Source organism: Pseudonaja textilis, chromosome 1, assembly GCF_049901715.1.
Source record: "Pseudonaja textilis isolate UNSWEBS1 chromosome 1, rPseTex1.2, whole genome shotgun sequence".
NCBI lineage: Eukaryota > Metazoa > Chordata > Lepidosauria > Squamata > Elapidae > Pseudonaja > Pseudonaja textilis.
This window is the reverse complement of record NC_141990.1, coordinates 188,758,860-188,779,699: the sequence shown is the minus strand read 5'-3', so window position 1 is coordinate 188,779,699 and position 20,840 is coordinate 188,758,860. Positions and strand designations below refer to the sequence as shown.

Below are 20,840 nucleotides of genomic sequence, written 5' to 3'. Positions count from 1 at the left end.
AACAATGCAGGTAGTCCTCAACTTACAACCACAATTGATCCCAAAATTTCTATTGTTAAGTAAGATATTCGTTAAGTCAGTTTTGCCACATTTTACGACTTTTCTTGCCACAGTTGTTAAGTGAATCACTGCAGTTGATAAGTTAGTAACCCGGTTAAGTCAATCTGGCTTCCCCATTGACTTTCTTGTCAAAAGGTTGAAAAAGGTGATCACATGATCTTGTGACATAGCAAATGAACAAGTCGCCAAGCATCTGAATTTTGATCACATGAGCATGGGGATGCTTCAAAGGTCATGTGAAAAACGGTCATCACTTTTTTAGTGCTGTTGTAATTTTGAACGGTCACTAAATGTACTGTTCTAAATTGAGGACTACCTATAATCCACAATATTTAATGGAAAAGTAATTCCCCAGCTATTACCTGTATATGGGGCACAACTCTACAACCGTAAAGATTATCACCCTTTGGAATTAATTCAAACTCAGTTGTTGCATGCTATTTTGGGGATGCCTAGGGGTACTTGCAATGCCATGGTGCGATTCAGCCTGTTCACACCAGTTTGGGTGAATCGGTTGTTAAATTACCCATCCACCCCCCACTATCAAACTGGATCCTGGGTGCTGCGCTGTGCTGCACTGCAATGGAGAAACGGGCAACGGAGTGGCCAGCGTGAGGGAAGGAGGATGCTTTCCCTCTTTCTTCTCTCTGTTCCTCCTCCTTCCCTCATGCAGGCTGCTCCATTGCCTGTTTCTCCATTGCAGCGCAGTGCCCAGGATCCACTTTGATATCAGGGGGAGGGGTAATTTAACAACCAGTTCGCCCAGGGTTATGTTGGCCGTCGTGGGAGGCTCGTCCTGTATGTGTGATGGAGCTGGAGGATGGAGATGGACCATGCTTCCCACAACAGCCAACCTGACTGGGCAAACCGGTTGTTAAATTATTTGAATCCCACCACTGCTGCAATGTTGCAGTATGATCAGGATTGGTATTGCTAGCAATGAAGACTCAGGTTTAGTTAGTGAAAATTACATACAGTACTACCTCAGACTGAAATCTCAACAATCTGGCCTTATCCCTCTGATTCTCCGAGTTGATTATATGACACGGGGCAGAAGATGGTTAGTATACATCTACACTTACCAGCTTTTACTACTGTCGAACATTTTGAAGCAAGGAAAACTGTTCAACAGGACCTATGGGACATTGCTGTCCAGACTGATAAGACTTATAAAAAGGTCATTAATCATTGGCAGTTTAGTGGAGCTGATAATTTGTCAAACTCTATATTGAGTTGCTCATGCCAAACAGAGGAAGGCATGCATACTCATGTACTTTGGTGTGATGCCATCAGCAGGGGTCTCCAACCTTGTCCCCTTTAAGCCCGGAGGACTTCAACTCCCAGAATTCCCCAGCCAGTGCTGGAGACCCCTGGTTTACAGGACCAATACACAGGCCTTTTTTTTTTTCAGAATGTCTTTCTCCATGTGGTCTGAAGAGATGGGATTAGTTAACCACGTCTTAATATTCTACCTATATTACAGGTAGACACATTTAGCACATGTTATGCTGACTCTTGCATATTATCTGCCTCCTTTGCTACTGGCTGATATGAAAGATGAAATTTTATACAGTTGCAACATTGCTGCCTTACTTTCTATACAAGAAGATGTTAGGAGTTCAATTTCTACTAAGGATGTTTACTTATTTGTTTTAATTTGTATTTTGTACAGTACATTACGATTTGTATTGCTCTTTGATTGTAATAAACCAAAACAAGCTTTGTATGATTTATACGTTGCCATTAATCACATAATAATATATGGACAGTATACCAAAGTATTCTTGTTTTAAAATTACATTACATTTCCTGGAAAGGTATTCTTGTTTAATACATGTAGTCCTTGATTTATGGTCACAATTGAAAGCCAAATTTATGTTAATAAGTGAGACATTTGTTAAATGAATTTTGCCTCATTTTACCAACTTTCTTCCTATATTTGTTAAGTGAATCACTTCTGTTATTAAGTTAGAAACACAGTTAAGTGAATCTGGCTTCCCCATTGAATTTGCTTGACAGAAGGTTGCAAAATGGGATCACATGACCCCAAGACACTGAAAATAAATATGAACCAGTTGCCAAACTTCCGAATTTTGTTCACATGACCCTGCTGCAAATGTTGTAAGTATGAAAATCATAAGCCACTTTTCCCAGTGACTTTGTAACTTCGAATGGTCTCAGAACGAACTAAAATACAGGACAACCTGTATTTCTCATGGGATCATCCAAGCTGAAGGATGCTATCATTTTCAGACAAAATTTTTGACAGAAAAAATATTTTTCATTGCTGTAATTATTTTTGCAGATCATATTCTCTTTTCAAAGTGATATCTACAAGGTTTGTAAGATGATTCACTTAATAAGTGCGGTGATTTGCTTAACAAAGGTGGCAAAAAAAAATCATAAAATGGGGCAAAACCACAACTGCCTTACTTAGTAACAGAAATCGGGGGTTCAGTTTGTGGTCATAAGGTGAGGACTACCTGAATATGATAACCTGGACCTTGAGTGCAGTTTGCAAATGAATTTGCTCTTCATTAGGAAATTCTCCAGGATCCATAAGCAGGGAATATCTACACCATGATTCATGTATAAAGTAGCTGCTTCCTGCCATTACAAACAGCAACGAAGGTCTAATTTGCACCATGCATCAGAACCTTAGAAAGAACCACAAATTATTTTTAAAAACCAATAAGATCTATCAGGTAATCTATGGTGGGCCACTAAAGTGGATGGTCTAACTTTCTATCAATCTGTAAAATGTTTAATCCTAGTTTATGATAATGGAAGTGGTTTAAAATTAATTCAAGATGGCCAGTTGTGCAACTTTAGGCCAAGACTTCACAGGCAAAGTGCACACTTTTTCCTTCCTACCCTTCTAATGAAAAGGTTAAGCCATGCTGCGTTGCACATTGCAGGGTGCATTATTTCACAAACTAACTTCTATTTTAGAGCAGTGTGTTGGATGAACTGATCTCAGGTTATTTCTAGATCAGTGCCCAATGTGAACCCAGATAACCAGAATAAATAAAAACATGCTTCATAATTTAAGTGCATGAAGCATTTATTTAAAAGTTTCAGTAGCTGAGCTCACCCTAGATCACAATTTGCTTGACTATGATATACAGTACTGAATAAATCACAAATATCTGAACATCTATGGATATTCACAATCATCCATAACCTTTGTTATCCCAAAGGTGCTTTCCCAAAAGGCAACTGGACTTTGGTTTTTTTTTTTTCTTTTCCTCTTGGACATTTTTCACTTTTCATCTAAGAAGCTTCTTCAGTTCCATAAATAAGGTCCACAAATATCTGAGTACTTGCACTTGTTTATACCTCACAATGTAGGATTCAGTCAGCACAGGAAGGGAAGCCAAACCTAACTAAATCACATACTGTAAGGTGTCTTATTCTGCAGCTTCTTTAGTCTTAGTGCAATAACGGAATTAAGGAATTACGAGTGCAAGCCATCCATTAGAAGAAAAAGCAAAATTAAGAGCAAATCCCAAAGCTGTTTTTTTCAAGAGGCAACTGGATTTTCTTTGTTTTTTTTCCCCTTGAAGATGTTTCAACTTCTCATCCAAGAAGCTTCTTCAGTTCTGAAGAACTGAACTGATGAAGCTTCTTGGATGAGAGGAGAAACGACTTCAAGGAGAAAAAAACCCCGAAGTCCAGTTGTCTCCCACCTTTGGGACAACCGTGACCATCGGATGACTGAGAATCTCCACAGACATTAAGATACGCGAAGTTTTCCTTCTCTGAAGAAGCCCGGCCTTTTCAAAAATCCCGCCAGCGGCGGGAAGAATTCCGGCAGAATTCTTCGAGAAGGCGAATCCGGGCAGCGGAAGATTCGAATCTGCGTTAGCTGGCTGGCTGGCTCGTCCGTGAGGGCGCCGAGTCCTCCAGAAAGGAGTAAAGGCGGAGATGAAACTCAACCCGCGTGGGTCCGGACGGGAAGGAGGTGTGGTTACTGCCGCACTGGCTGCTGGGCTGGCCGGCGAGGAAAGAGCGGCGTTAAAAGGTAAGAGCCGCCGAGGCCTGCCTCTCGAAGAATCGTCGCGGAGGAAGCGCTCGCTTCTTCTGCTCTTGGGAGGGGCGGGAAGGTCGGTTTGGCTGCCTCACGCTCCACTTATTACACCGTTTCCCGCCACTCCGTTTTCGCGATAAACACCCATTCTATTTCGAGGCTGCGGTGTCGATTCGGTTCCCCACGTGCGTCGCGCGGCCGTGGCTCAGGGTATTAACGCGGAGGGCGTAGGTAATTTTCCCGCAGGCGGCACAGCTCTCCCCATCTTCGCGGTGCTAAATAATATCCCGTTAACGAGACGGCCAAATGGGATCCGCGTGAGTGAGGTATCGTCGTGGTAGCGATGCCTAAGGGACCGCCGTCTATCGGATTTGGCGGAAAGTGTCGGGGAAGGGGGTGAGTTTGCAAAACGGGGAGTTCCCTAAGCCTCAGCCGCGTTCCTACGCTCTGCATTTGGAGGAGTTCGCCGGTTCGCTCCTCTCTTGCCTTGGTCGGGGCCTGTAAGTGTACACGCAGCGGGGCGGAGGGGAGGGATACTGGAAAGGGAAGTCCCTTGGAGTTGGCGCGGTTAATAAGTTCAAATAACGAAGGAATAAATAACTTTGGGGGCTACTGGGGCGGGGGGTACGGCTCCTGGGAGCCACAAATGACGCCCTATCTCTCGGGCTCGTCGGGCGATCGAGCTGCGCTAATACGGAGAGCCGAAAGAGGCGGTAGAATCTCGACGCTGTATCGGGCTCTACCACTTGCAGGTTGCAGGAGGCAACGGGACCGTTTGGACCGTTCCCGTGTTATTTTGAGAGTATTTCTCTCCGAGTAGGAGAAGGGAGGAATTCGTTTTCTTCCGTTTAAACTTAAGGAGATTCTCCACGGGGGAGAAAGAGATTCCTCCCCCGTTTTGAACTGTGAGAATGTAGTGCTATGTCACATGGAGCGCGCGTAAGGGGCAGATACAATCCCTTACTTGAAATGCACATAGTTGTAGAGAATAGTAGAGTACCAGCTTCTTTTTAGGTGCTGATTTTTCTCCACTTTTTTCAATTTGGAGTAAAATGGAAATGAAACCAAGTGTGGAGGGTTTATGATAAAATGCTCAGGAGTTAGTAGCACACACTTTCTCTAATGATGATGCTAACAGTCGTTCTGTTAAATAATTTTTCTTCTGGTTACTGGAACCTTGAAATAATCTTTGCAGATAACTGGTAGGGGAATTCTGGGAGCTGTAATCCTACATTGGAGGAAAGTAAGCTAGGGGGAAATTTTTTCAGACCTTTTCTGTTTGGTATGCAGGATTATTGTAACATTGAAACTTTATTAACTTTATTCAGAAACTTTATTGTGTGTGTCACCTGCAGAATTTTCTCTGCCATCTGCTGCTTCTGTAGATCCAACTTACATTGGAAATAATTAGTAACTTGCTTCAAAACATAGGTTGGATAGCTGATTTCTGTATATGTTTTCAATTAAAACAGTGATAAGGCCACACAATAATGAAAATAATAGCACAATATCATCAGATATTAGTTATTCCATTAATTCAATAGAAAAAAAAGAAAAAAAACTGTACATGAATAGATCTGCATGTAAATTCTTTGTAGGACAACAACCCTTACTTAGGACTCATCATGAGGAGATCTTCTGAGTAAATTTAAGATGATAGCAAGTTATTGGGCTAGGAGTGGTGAAACTCAGTTTGAAATTCATCCTTAGCCATGGAAATTTATTGGTGATTTTGTCATGTAGTATTGTCTTAGCTCACTCCTTACAGAGTAATTGGGGAAGAACAAGAAGAGGAAAAACTGTTGAGTTTCTGATTGAAAGGCAAGTTATAAATCTAAAAAACAATATAAGGGTGGATTAAGTAGGTAGTATTCCACACGGTGGAAAATAAGGATGCTATTCATATGGAGTCTCCATAGCTTTAAGTGGTTTAATCAAGATCTCTTTGGGAATCAAAGCTCTGACACTGATATATAGTTCAAAACAAGATATATAGTGTTATAAAATTAAATTGGGTAATCCTAGCTTTTCAGTTTTTGTTTTTTTTATATCTCAAAGATTTCATTATTATTGAAACAGTTGTTATTCTAAATTCTATACTGGTCTGACCAAAGTAAAGATTTGAATTAATAGTATTTTAAATTTTTAATAATATAACTCAACAGATGCCAAAGTGACATTCTGTTAATGTGGATATACTTGACATTCTGTTTCTCTATTCGGTGTCTTCCTATATCTTTAATAGTAAACATATAATTTAGCACCTGTTTTATAAACAACGATGGGCTTATTTTTAGAAAGTTACTATATCTTTTATAAATAAGGAAAGTCTGAAGCCAGCTTTGCGGTCCAAGCTTCATTATTCAAAGAGAATAATAAATATATATGATTACAAGTTATGCTGGAATGCGTTCGCTTCCCATCTCATGCAGAGTCATAGTTTATTGACTTAAGGGAGTTTATACAATCAATATACTCAGACCATAGTTTACAAGCTGTGATGCTTAGTTTGTATGAAAACTTCACAGATTATACTTGTAAATTACCAAGAGTCCTTTAGGATTGTGACAGTCCATAAAAATGATGAATAAATTGCTGGGTGTTATGTGTAAATTATACATTGTGCAGTTGCTCCTGCTGGGTCTGTTTCATTCATTTTGAGGGCTGTCCATTCAGTATTAACTCACTAAGTCTTCATTTGGTTTTTCTGCCCGAAACCATTTGATCAGACACTGAGTTTTGCTCAAGGGACTTGGGAGAATGGAATAATAAACTTCTGTATTTCTCATGGAAAAATCAATACCCCTTGAGTCTAGCTGAAATATTTGACTGGGGAAACAATCTTCTGGAAGGGAAAAAAAAACAAATTTGAATGCTGCTTAATTGGGAATAAAGCTCCTTTTTTATCAGCTTCTAGTTTTAAATTTATAAAGCTTGCAAGGTGGGATTTGAAATGGAATGACATGATTACTAATACAAAAAAGAACAGGATGTATCACAGGTATTCATAACATGATTAGCGAAAGCAAATAAAGGAATTATAACCCAAGCATTTTTGTATAAGTTGAATTCTAAACTGCTTCGAATATAGCTACTGAAAGGTTCATTCATTCTAATTTGAATAGCATTTGGTAAATTAAAGTTTTTAATGAATCTAAAAATAATTCATAGGTATCAGTCAATCCAAGAGATCCAGTGATTCATTATCTTTTTGCTGTCCTCCAGAAAAGTGAAAGCCCTGCTTTTTGTACTGGTTAGATTAATATTGATCAGAGGTGGGGTAAGTTTTAGCAAAAATATGACATTCTATTTATCTAGTTTTGTAAGGAAAACTATGCTGCTTCCATTTTTCGAAATTGGTACCACTTCTGAGCATTTTCCCTTTTAGCATGTTTTCACAAGCAAGTTCAATAGTTGCCAGCTAGTTAGTTCTATAGTGGCACTTAACAGACTTGCAAAAAGATAAATAGGCTGCAAACTTGGTTAGTCTTTGGATGAAATCCCGCAGCGGCAGACTATACTGGGAAGTTAAAAAAAAATCCCAGAAATTGGCAATGGCAGACTTTTTACTTCTTCCAGAAAACATGGATATATCCATGTAGCAATGAGTTAAGTGAGTTAAATTCAACTTTAAATGATTTTATTTACTCCACTTTCACATTGCATCTGAATACTCAATTTGAAACTATACCTATCTTTACCTATGGTGGTGACATACACTATCAAACATGGTCATTAAGGCGACTCGTTCATGGTAGATAATGAGGTTAAGCAATCCAGAATTCGGCAGCAAGTATGTTAATACACAATTTTATCTGAGATTGTATTATGCTTGCATAATATAATCTCATGCAACATATATTGTAACTACTGTGGTATGATGGTTATGGCTCAGATTATGTCTGTGGTTCAATTACTGGGTGTGATGTGTAAATTGTACATTGTACTGTTGCTCAGCCACAGAAATTAATTGAGAGATTTGGGGCCAGTTGCTTTCTTTCAACCCAGTTTATGCCTTGGGGTTGAGTAGAGAACTGTGGAGTAAGGAGTGCTGTGTAAGCTTTCTTGAACTCTCCGCAGAAAAGAAGGATGTACAATGAACAAATAAATATGTACATTCACCAATTACACCTTTTATTCCCAGGTACAGTGTAAACTACAGGTAGTCTTCAACAATAGTTCATTTAGTGACTGTTCGAAGTTACATCAGCACTGAAAAAGTGATTTATGACCATTTTTCACACTTATGACGGTTGCAGCATTCCCCATGGTCACGTGATTTACATTCAGATCTCAGACAACTGACTCATATTTATGACGGTTGCAGTATCCTGGAGTCATGTGATCGCCTTTTGCAACCTTCCAACAGCAAAGTCAATGGGGAAACCAGATTCATTTAACAATTATGTTACTAATTATATATCTAATTAGCAATTACGTTGCTAATTTAACAACTGCAGTGATTCACTTAATGTATATGGTGAGAAGAATTGTAAAATGGGACAAACTCACTTAACAAATTTCTCACTTAGCAACATAAATTTTGGGCTCAATTGTGGTCGTACGTTGAGGACTAGCTATATTGAGAATTGATTCCAGGATATCTTACAAATCATTGCCTCTAAAATTTGCCTGCTTGTTTTTCCAGTCTTTTGGAAAATCCTGCTAATACCATTCAGTAGTCAGATCTGGACAAGAATGAGGACCTTTTCTCTCATAACAAATTGCTTGACACTGAGATCGATTTGCTTCAGTACCAGACCTGCTGGATATAATTCTTCTCCACTCCCTTTTTATTGTGTTACAAATCTTGATAATATTGCACTGTTTCAATACTGTAAAGTTTATAAACTGTTATTAAAGACGATTAACATTCTATTGTTTAGATAGCTTACAATATTTTTTTCTCTTTTCTATTCTAATTGCCATATCAATTATTTGTTACAGTTTAGGATGTCAATATAATAAGCATAACATTACTTACTTATCCAATGTTGAGTATGTAGCATTGAAGGGGAAAAAAAACTACTAAAATTCACCTCAAAGAATTTGTTGTACAGGTAGTCCTCAACTTATAACCATAATTGAGCCCAACAAAAATTCTGTTGAGACATTGTGACTTTTGCCCCATTTTATGACTTTTCTTGCCAGAGTTAAGTGAATCACTGCAGTTGATAAGCTGGTAACTTGGTTATTAAGTGAATCTGGCTTCCCCACTTTGCTCGTCAGAAGGTTGCAAAAGTTGATCACATGACCCTAGGGCATAGCTAAGGTCATAAATATGAATCATTTGCCAAGCATCTGAATTTTGATCACATGATCATGGGGATGCTGCAAAGATTGTAACTATGAAAAATGGTCATAATTCACTTTCAGTATCGTCGTAACTTTGAACATTCACTAAACGAAATGTTATAAGTCAAGGACTACCTGTGTAATAGAGATTTTGATCTTAAATTAATTATTTAATATTAAAGTTTCCATTGTATGTTCTCTGTTGCTATATATACATGTGAATGAAAAAATATATAAACAAGCAAATTTAACAATGGTTAAAATACTAAAAAGTAGAAAAAAAGAAATAAAAAACCTATTGGGTTTCTGACTCTTTTAATACATCTAATTTGCAATATTTATAGACATTTAGGCCACCCTAAGTCATATTAACAAATGATTATATTTGTCATGCGGCACATTTTTTACCAGTGGGTTCATACTTTCCTGGGTCAGCAAATTGATTATTCTTGTGTGACAGTATCTAATTTTATATACTATTCTCATTTTTAGTTTCACTTTAATTATTCTCTTTAATGTGACTGGTTTGAGCAATGCAGATGTACTGAAAAATATTTTTCTAAAAGATTAAAGATATACTTTAAAAAGTGGGGTCTTAATGGCTTGAATGTGCAGTGTTTCTAAATATTGCTTTAATTGCAGGAAGTGAAAATGGCTGAAAACGGAGATAGTGAAAATATGTCTGATTTGGAAAAGAAGGTTTGTCAACAGATTGAGGTATGAATATTTCTGGTATGCATATTAAGATAATGTGCAAATGTAAGGCTTTGGATAATAGGGCATATAATCCAATATATCTGAAGTATATGAGACTGGGGCAGATTGTTCTACACTACAGCTAAGGTACTATAAAGGCTACCCTACAGTAAAATTGTAAATATATGCACTGATTGACCAGAGGTGACTATCTATTGGATACAATCTCTAATCAGAATTTTACATTTTAAAAAATTGGAATTGATAACATAGCTCAGTTTGTTATCCATACTTTTTACCGTGTTTAATTCTTCTAGTAGTACTTTATAACAGCAGTCCCCAACCTTGGGGGTGGGGAGAGGGGAACTTGCCCACGCAAGTGGTGGTGCGTACATGTGTCGGCCCGCTGCTCGCATGAGTCAAGCTGCGCTGCACGTGTGCATGCCAGCCCACCACTTACGCAGCCCATTTCCAGACTGGCCACAGCCTGGTAGTGGACCGTGGCCCCAGGGGTTGAGGACCCCTGCTTTATAATATAAAGCAATCATTAGGATAACTACTTCAGTGACACTGTTTACATTTTAAGAAGAACAGGAATCTTTAAACTAGTACCGGTAGTCCAAACATACTGACTGCAGTTGAGACTGGCTGAATGGTATGATTGTTAAGTGAAACATTACACGACTGCACCTACATATGACATCAGTTCTGGCAGTGGTCTTTACTCGAATCACTGTGGGCTGTTAAGTGTGATGTCATATAACAGCGACTTTCTACTTCCTGCTGGCTTCCCCATTGATAGTGCTTGTTAGATGCCGGCAGTGACAGGCCTAAATGGTGGTCACATTACCACAGGAGACAGGGACCATCATAAATGCTTGCCAGTAGTTCAGTGCCTGAATCATGATCTTGGGGATGCTATGATAATTACACTTTTGTGGACAGATCATGTCTCCTTTTTCAGTGCTGTTGTAACTTTAAATGAGTTGTTAGTAAGTGAGGACCAACTGGTACAGGCAAAAGATGCAATAAAAGCTTTTTGCAGTAAGGGAACTAGAACTGGATAACTGCTAAATGAAGCAATAGAGTATCAGATTTTGGTTTCTGATATTTGTATTATTCTTATTTATTTCACAGTACTACTTTGGTGACCACAATTTACCCCGGGACAAGTTTCTTCAAGAGAAGATGAAAACGGATGATGGCTGGGTGACTTTAGAAACAATAATCAAATTCAATAGGTAATATTAATAGTGGGCTCATAGTTTCGTAATGAAAAGAAGAGCTCCTCCTATTTTATAGTAAACCTGTGTCCTAGGCTAGACTTGATTTTAAATCTCTGAAAAATAGCACTTTTCATTGTGTCAGCTTAATTATTTACTGATTCATGTTTATTAATTGCCATAATAATGGGAATGGGCAGTTTTTAATGTGTGTGTGTGCTGTCCTGCAGCATAACTTGAAATATCTGGCCATGTATCTCCTGTGCCTTTTCTCCTTAAAAACAATTATACCCACAGAGGGGAATACTTGTTAAAGCACAAGTAGAGTTTTGTTCTGGCTTTATTTATTTTTTTTGCATATAGATGAATAGCTTTTCTCCCTGCATGGAATGAGGACATTTATTAAGAATTCTATTTCAACACAGTTGAAAAAAAGTCTACATTTGATATATTTCTCATATAAGTACAGAAGTTTGACTTTTTAAATCTCAAAAATTGTATGCAATTACATTGCTTCACATAAAAGTGTAGGCTTTTATTTCTGTGCTTTTGATACTAAAAAAAAGCCTATTTAAGGAAACTTACGAAGGGAACAGGGGGCCTTCTGGAACAATTTAAAGTAGGATGCAGAAGGCTGCTCTTGGAGAAGTGAATGGTTTAATGCTGGGAAAGTTGATGGTAATAGAAAAAAGGCATGTCAGTCCACGAATTTCTTCAAACTGGATTTTTCTTGTCTATCAAATATTCTAGACCGAGCCCCCCCTTTCCCGCTTAGGTTTGTCACCTCTGAGGCTAGGTTGTGCAGGAGCTAGTAGAGAAAAATAATTAGGGATTGAGAATTCACCCAACATCCATGTCTCCTGCACAAAAGATAATATCAAATTTGTACAAATATCCTAAAAAGTCTGGGTCTGCTTGTTTTGGAGTCCACTCAGCTATGTTCCAAGAAATGACAGATCATTAGTAGGATATACAGGTAGTTCTCAACTTGTGACCACAATTGTGCCCCAAATTTATGTTGCTAAGTAAGACATTCATTAAGTGAGTTTTGCCCCATTTTATGACCTTTCTTGCCATGGTTGTTAAGTGAGTCACTGCAGCTGTTAAGTTAGTAACATGGTTGTTAAGCAAATCTGGCTTCCCCACTGACTTTGCTTGTCAGAAGGTTGTAAAAGGGGATCACATGATCCCAGGACAAGGCAAAGGTCATGAGTCAGCCGCCAAGGGTCTGAATTTTGATCACATGACCCTGGGGATGCTGCAACGGTCGTAAGTGTGAAGAATGGTCGAAAGTCACTTTTCTCAGTGATGTTGTAATTTTGAATGGTTACTAAATGAACTTGTTAGTTGAGGACTAACAGTTGTACTTGTCAGTTTGCTGGTTCTCTTAGAGTGCTGTTTCTGGATAAGTGCTCAGTTGAAACAACACTTGGGATGAGTAGGTTGTGGTCTGAGGAAGAAGATGGAGAGCAGACCTGATGCCAGTTAATTGGCCAGTCTCCTGAATCTGGGTTAATTCTCATGAGGGACATTTCATAAGTAGAACAAGTAAATCCAGCCTGGGGATGAGAATCAGTAGGTTGAACATGTTCAGGGGCTGCTTTTAAAGGGATTCATTTGTAAAAAGGAATAACAAGTTGTGGATGGGGCATTCATTAGATGAATAGAATCACTTTTTAAAGTTCATTTGTGAGGAAATACCACCTGTGGGGTGAACATCTGGAGGGTTACATAAAGAGGTGGTGTCCCATCGATCAGCTTGGTGTTCCTTTCACCTGTTTGGATGAATGTTGGGCTGCAGCATTGTCTTTGTTTGTTTTGTGGCAGTGTTACCTACTCGGAAAATGAACTTGTCAGCTTTTCAACAGGAGGACAGCTAGAGCAGTGTTTGCCAACCAGTGGGCTGTGAGAAAATTTTGGTGGGCCGCAGAGAAATCTCACCCACAGAGCAACCCCCCAAAGCAATTAATCCAGGCTGCGCAGAAACACAAGGCTGCTCAGCCCACATGGCCTGCTGGAACTCTCCCCGCCCACTCACTCCTTACCCAGCAAACTTGTCTGCTAAGTTGATATTTTTCCTTTTTCCCACCATCATCTGTTCTGCTGTGCCGGGAGATTTAGATTAGCTAGGAAGCAGGAAACGGCTGGCAAGCAAATTTGAGAGACTGAGCTAGCTGATGACAGATAGATAGATCACTGAATTATTCTGTGAGCAACTCAATCTGCCTGCTTTGCCTGATTTTGGGTAAAAGTTGCTCTTTAAATAAAAAATTGAATATTTACATGCATGGTGTTTTGTGAGTTTGCTTGCAAGCAAATTTTATGTGACAGACTGAGCTAGCCAATGGCTGATAGATAGATTTCTGAATGAATCTGTGATTCTGTGAGCAACTCAATCTGTCTGCCTGCTTTGCCTGATTTTGGGTAAAATGAAAAATTCAATATTTATATAAATATAATATTTACATACAAGCCATGCCCAGCCAGTCACACAACCACCAAGCCACACCCACAAATTAGGCTATGCCCACAGAGCCAGTTAGTGGTCCCTGTGATCTAAAATTATGAGTTTGGTGGTCCCTGACGTCCAAAAGGTTGGCGACCCCTGAGCTAGAGGATAGTAAAGTATTAAGAGACTCAGTTGCAGCAGTCTCTGAGGGAACCATTGATTTAAGTGCCTCAGGTTTGCATGTGATGGTCTTCTGTAGGGAGGGTGCCAAGTAACTGGCCTAGTTCTTCCTCATCTTACGTAGGGTAGGGTCAGCTGATGTCTGTATCTTCGCTTCAATTAAATCAAGGGCATTTATGCATCCTATGCTTATCTGGACCTGACCTTGAAGTTGGTGGAACATTCTGCTGTATAGGTGGTTGCTGGCTGATGTTTTGAGCTCTGGAGCTTATACTATCCTCTCATGGGAGCTTGGCTCTCTTCCCAGAGTTTACTAGAGGCTGTATACTGCTATTGTAAGACACATGCAGATGTGATTTGAAAACCCTCTGAGAAATGTTTACATTTAAAAATCATTGAAGGGAGTGAGAAATGGTTAAAAATCAATATTATTCTTTCAGGACCTTGCTACCTGAGAAGCTTTTTGTGAGATTGCTGGAATATACTGCTGAAAAAGTTGTGTGAGGGAATGTAGTACTACTCTTCTATTTTTCTACCTACCCTCGTTGAGAAGATTAATTGCAGGGATTGCACACATTTCATTTAAAAGTCAGAAGATGTGTGACTGTCAGAAGACACTTGACTGAGGCAACAAAAATGATATAATAAAAATAACTTCTTTCTCTTCCGTTTTGTAGGCTAAATCGCCTTACGAAAGACTTTGATGTAATAGTCGGGGCACTAAAGAAATCAAAGACTGAACTTATGGAAGTTAGTGAAGACAGGACTAAAATCCGAAGATCTCCAGACAAACCGCTGCCTGAAGTTACTGAACAATATAAGAATGCAGTTAAAAGCAGATCTGTATATATTGTAAGTGGAATGGTGGTATTAGAATATTGTGAATTTCAGGTTTGATATGATTGAATCTACCTTTTCAGGGTTTACTATTTAATGGCTCCAAGAAGGATTCTGAATTCTACTTAGTTGATGTGTAGTGAAGCCCTCTATAAATTGAGAATAAACTTTTTGCTTTTTCAGTAACTGGTATGATTCCTGATAATTTGCTTGTTATTACAAAGCAGTCCTATTTTCAGCAAAGAATGTACTGTGTTTTGATCTCAGATTCTCAAGAATTCTGTTTACAATTACAGTCAGAATAATCTAAAATCACTCTGAAAAGAAATTCTTATTTTTCTGGGCTTCTCTATTATATATTAGAAGAACAATTCAAATTGTTTAGCTTGATGTATGCATATTTAGATACATACCTATCATGCTGTTTCTTGCAGGTAAGTATGTAAAGTAGAGAAGGAGTGAGGACTTATAGCATAATGTAAGAAAAGGAAATACAGCTAAATTTATTTTTTACTGACTGTTATTCACTGTATCTCTCTCTATACCTTTCTGTTGTTGTAACATTTCTTTTCATACACTGCTTTATATATTGACTTTTGCTCTTTAAATCTCATCTTGCTTTTTTTGAGGATTTCATCAATTCTAATCATTCTTTCTTAGTTTTCCCCTTTCTCATGACCCGTTCCTATTTCATCTGCTTGTTTGGTTGGATTTTGATCTTCTTTCATTTTCTCCAGCTGAACAAAGTACCTCAAACTATTTTTGTATTTATTCTGCATTCATTCATCCACCATTCATTTTTGACTTTATCTCTTCCTGTTTGACCACACACATTTATTAAGCACTCCATTTCTCCCATATGTTTCTCTTACCATAACCAACTCTATCCCCCTCTTAAGAAAGTGGCAAGAAGTATGTTATTACAAATAATCATTTTCACGTGACATAGGTGCCATATACCCTTTTCCATCGTTTGCCTGACTTAAAGTTTTTCAGCCCATTTCCCCATCTTTAAAAAACTTGCACCTTCTAGTACAGCGGCCCCCAACCTTTTGGGTACCAGGGACCCATTCCGTGCACAGAGGTTTTTCTGTGAACTGGTGAGGGTGTAGTTTTACTTGCTGCCTGCATTGAGCGGATAGGGCTTTGCTTCTTTGCACGGAGCGGTTTCTGACATGCCACGGCCTGGTGCTAATCCACCTGCCTGGGGTTGGGGACCCCTGTTCTAGTAAGGTATGTACAATAGGTTTTTGGTCTAACTTGCAGCCCCTCCATTTTCCCTACCAAGCAGACCTCTCTTGGTCTTCAGTATACAGTATTTACTATTGTTGTTGAAAGTATAATTTTCCAAACTGTGAATTTTATTTAAATCTGAAGCCTTTGCTGTAAGTTGTATGGTTTCTGCTCTGTGTTAATTATTTACACACCAACTCAGTAATTGATTATGGAGGAACAAACCTCATTAAAAGCACTTACTTGCTTCCATATAATAATGGAACTATTTTTTTTCTTGCACTGCACAGATCTGTAAAATACTGAACTTGAATATGAGAATTATTTAAACTTTTATTTTTCAGAAAGGTTTTCCATTAGATGCAACTTTAGATGATATCATAGGATGGCTGGATTGTAAAGGCAAAGTAGAAAACATTCAGATGAGAAGAACACTTCAGAAAACATTTAAGGTAATAACCTTCAAACCAAATTCTGTTAACTCTAAATTTCCTAAGGCTGTATCGGATCCCAAGATGAGATTCCATTCTATTTTTCCTTAATCCAGGGATCCATCTTTGCTGTATTTGATACTGTTGAATCTGCCAAGGAATTTGTTGGGACACCAGACCAAAAATACAAGGACACAGAGCTGATTGTGCTCTTTAAGTAAGTATTGTTTCAGTTCTGCATTTGGACTTTGACATGAGCTTCATGCAAGTCTTTGGATGGGTGGCCTACTTTTTGTCTTCAAGACGTGTTTTTAAAATCATGCTATTTTTCTTATTTTACAGTGTTATTGCATGGGATTTACACATTTTTCTTCCCACGGTTAAGAGTTTTTTCCTTGCATTAGAAGAAGACTCAGGGACATTGATTCTATGGCGTTACAAGCATTTTCTGCTTATTTATTTTGTTTATTTGTTTTAGAAAATTTGTGTTGCCACCTACTTGCCCATGGCAACTCAAGGAGGCGTACACACATATAAAAACATCATATAAAAATAAAACAAAGAAAATAATAAAACAATAAAATATATTAAATTAATAAAATAATAACCCCCATCTCTATCCTGGTGACAGCACCTATTTATTCAAGCCATTTAATGGGCTCCATCCTGCTCTGAGTTTCCTAGGCCCGCTGGCACAACCATGTCTTTAGTGCCTTCCAGAAGAGTATTAGAGTGGGGGCCATGCTTATAAGAACAATATTGTAGAGCACCCCCCCCTTAAAAAAATAGAAAAGCAGGTAGAAGAGAAAAATCAATATACTTGGCCCAAGGTCCAAGAATTTGCATTTAGACAAAGTTTTAAAGAAGGAAATAGTTTTGACCTGACGATATAAAGAGGAGGATCTTGATTTTGGGGAAGAGGATTTAGGGGGTGCAATGGGTGCCATACTGCAAAGCTTAAAGAACATATTTTGTCTCTGAACCTCCTTTCTTTCCATCAAGTATACATAAAAATGTAGGTTGTTCTATTACACGAGAGCATGCTAGTAAACAGAATCCATCAGTTTATACAGTGGGGTTGGCCAACTTTTCTTCTTTTGACGATTCTTTTCTCTTGAAGAATCTGCAAATAGACATGGATGGGGATATCTATTTTTTCCTCAACCTTTCTTTCTTTTGGACCTCCTTATCTCTTCACTTGAATTATCTTAAAAGGAGAAGATCTCAACTGAGAGGCTTTGAATCATTTGAGGTCATATAATCTCTCCAGTTTCCTTTCAGATATTATTTTTCTATTTTTTAAACTTTATAACAGATTCACGGCATGGGTGGGGGCGGGGTCTTGAATGAACAAGTTCCTCCGGGTCAGAATCTTTTACTGAACAAGGATTTATTGAGTTAAATGTCTAGGGAGATTCTCAGTCATCCAGGTCATGGTTGTCCCAAAGATGCTTTTTTTCAAGAGGCAACTGGACTTTCTGTTTTTTCTTTGAAGGGGTTTTGCTTCTCATCCAAAGAGCTCAGCTGAAGAAACTTCTTGGATGAGAAGCGAAAGCCTTCGAAGAAAAACCAGAAAGTCCAGTTGCCTCTTGAAAAAGCACCTTTGGGATTTATTGGGGACTTCCTTATTTGATTTGCAGGTTAAAGTCAGACTTCAATAGCAATTGGCACCGGTTACCAGCTAAGCTAAGATTGAGTATTAATGCTGATTAACGTTTTCAAATTGTGGCCTGAAGTTTTGATAGTACTTTAGTACTTTTCAGTAGTAACCCCAAATGCATATGCTTAACTGGATTATTTTCTTTGCAGGGAAGATTATTTTGCCAAAAAGAATGATGAGAAGAAAAGGAATAAACTGGAAGCAAAAGCAAAGGCTAAACTGTAAGTTGCAATGTCAACTGTGAAATGAACTTTCAGCTTTTGTGCCGGAGTTTTGTTATCTGACTTTTCCTTCTTTTTATAACAGGGAGAAGGAAGAGAAACAGAAACATGCAGAAGAAGCAGAAATGGTACATTCCCTTTGATTTCACTGACTATAGTCCATTCTGGCTACATTTTCCATGCTTCAGTGGTAAAATAAAGAGGAAATTGCTCCATCTGATTTCCTGAAATTAAGGCAAATGGAAAAAATTCAGCTGGATACTTCAAATCAACAGCCTTTAATGGTTATGTGTTTACTCCTTACTGATACCAGGCTCAATTCTAAAACATGTACCCTGGAGGAGGTACCCAGTGCAATTCTCCAACAAAGTGAACCTCCTTGATAGATGTGAACCATGACAAATATTTTCTTTTAGAAATAGGCCTATAACAGCTTTTTACTGGGCTTATGATGTATCTAAGTATATGAAAGAAGAAGCAGGCCTGTGTTTCTGGCTCACCCATTCTGTGGAAAAGGCTGTCCTGACAAAGGCAACCAAATCTCTTGCAAAGGCTCATAGAATGTATGTAGGTATATGAATAAGACTGTCTTTCCCAAATGAGCACCCAGAAACAGTTGAGCTACATTGTCCATGCTGTATAAAAAGTATGTTGCATAAAACGCTAATGAATGTTTGCTATAATTTATCTGAAAAATGCCAGGTTGGGAAGGCTGAAGACAACCTTTACTACTTCAAATTTGAAAGAGACTTAATGCCGAAAACTCTATTTCCCAAGAACTACTGAACTGTAAAACATGTTCATTTTCATTTGTACCTTATTGCGCCTTTGAGTAATAGCCATACCTTATGCTAAACAAAACCACTGGTTCTGCTCCCATACTGCCAAAATCTTAGAATATAAGTTGATGATGTAAAGTATTTTTTCCAGTCTTTTAGAGCAATGGTTCCCAAGATTAAGTCTTCAAATGTTGTGGGTCTTCAATTCGTATTATCAAAGATGATCATTGGGATTCTATTCTAACAGTTGGGAGATCCAAGGTTAAGAACCAAACCTTCAGGCAGAGGAATGTTTCATAAATATTAAATGAGCCATGGTGGCACAGTGATTAAAATGCAGCACTGCAAGCTACTTCTGTTGACTGTCAGCTACCTACAAGTTGGCAGTTCGAGTCTCACCAGGTTCAAGCCTTCCCTTCCATCTTTCCAAGGCCGGTAAAATGAGCCATATTGTTGGGAGCAATATGCTGACGCTGTAAACCGCTTAAGGCTGTAAAGCACTGTGAAGCGGTACATAAGTCTAAGCGCTACTGCTAGCTAAATCTTCATGGGATGAATACAGTGTTATTTCAATGGATCTACTGCATACAGTATTTTGTTTTCATTATCAAGCAAGGATGAAGCGCATCACCTAGAGAAAGTAGCTATGTTGAATATTCAATGTGAATATTCATAAAAATGGGCAATGTGAATATCCATAAAAACACTGTAAAACAAACCAGGGTTGTTTGTGCTATCTTCTATGGGATTTGGAATGTGGAATATCTGGAGAAATGAACCAGCTCTTTGAGAACCCACTTCCACACACCTCCAGACCACTTTCCCAGTAGGTAGGACAGTAGGTTCCCTAGGATTCACCTCACTTGGTAGAGAACCTTGTATCAAATTTAGATACCACTCATCTCACTATCCAGACAGGCAGTTTATAGGTACGATAAATCCATGTAAAGGAAATAGTTTAAAAAAATTAAAAATCTGAAAAATAAGAGCAAAATTAAAAAAGACGATTTAAAAACAGCGAGAGCAGCCTCAAGCCACCAGCCAACCCCAGGGTTGTGTGCTTCTCTTCGATCCTCATGCCATTTGGCAAAGCCGGGTTTTCACGTTCTTCCAGACAGCTGAAATAGTGGGAGCCAACTTTACTTCCGAGGGCAAGATATTCTATAGGATGAAAACAACCACCGAGAAGGCTTTTTTTCCTAGATCCCATCAATCGGCATTCTTTAACAAAAGGGGTCTGTAACATAACTCGCTGCCTGACCGGGTGGGACAAGTCAGTGTGGCTGGGACAAGATGGTTCCTCAGGGTATACTTTTATTGGATACATCTTTATTTATTAAACTAGAAAGGTCTGGGGGCACTCTTTTTACTCAAGTCCAGTAAATCATGTAGGACATAAAGTATCTTACACATTCTTTCCTCTTTTTGTATTCAAAAGAAATATCTGGCAGAGAAACAGGGATGCCTGCTGAAGTTTTTTGGTGACTTGGAAGATCATACTTGTCGAGAAGACCTCCATGCTGTTTTTTCAAATCATGGTGAAATCAAGTGGATAGACTTTGTCAGGGGTGCAAAAGAGGTCAGAAGGGTTACTCTGGTATTTCTAAATGATAAAACGTTAAGCAAATAGATGGCACACTGTTTTGGGGGCTAAATATGCATAATTTGAAGCAAGGACTACTGATTTTACTATTCTTGTTCATCTGCCTTAAATTTACTGGTAAAAAGTGTGTTAATGGCAAAAAT

The 20,840-nt window shown here is 38.5% G+C and overlaps 1 protein-coding gene across 4 annotated transcripts in view; it reads left to right on the top strand.

The window, feature by feature from the left end:
- Window positions 1-4,040: 4,040 nt before the first annotated feature.
- SSB (small RNA binding exonuclease protection factor La) overlaps window positions 4,041-20,840 on the top strand; it is a 22,370-nt gene continuing 5,570 nt past the window's right edge. Inside the window, exons 1-9 of one of the 4 annotated variants that reach the window (XM_026697076.2) lie at window positions 4,041-4,084; window positions 10,028-10,102; window positions 11,219-11,322; window positions 14,611-14,785; window positions 16,348-16,455; window positions 16,551-16,651; window positions 18,244-18,315; window positions 18,401-18,443; window positions 20,533-20,673. In XM_026697076.2, the coding sequence (XP_026552861.1) occupies window positions 10,037-10,102; window positions 11,219-11,322; window positions 14,611-14,785; window positions 16,348-16,455; window positions 16,551-16,651; window positions 18,244-18,315; window positions 18,401-18,443; window positions 20,533-20,673 (810 nt within the window). In that variant the 5' untranslated portion in view covers window positions 4,041-4,084; window positions 10,028-10,036. Of the gene's footprint in view, window positions 4,322-4,529; window positions 4,591-10,027; window positions 10,103-11,218; window positions 11,323-14,610; window positions 14,786-16,347; window positions 16,456-16,550; window positions 16,652-18,243; window positions 18,316-18,400; window positions 18,444-20,532; window positions 20,674-20,840 lie in introns of those variants that run through there. The other 3 variants (XM_087919973.1, XM_026697077.2, XM_087919974.1) reach the window with 3 other exon arrangements.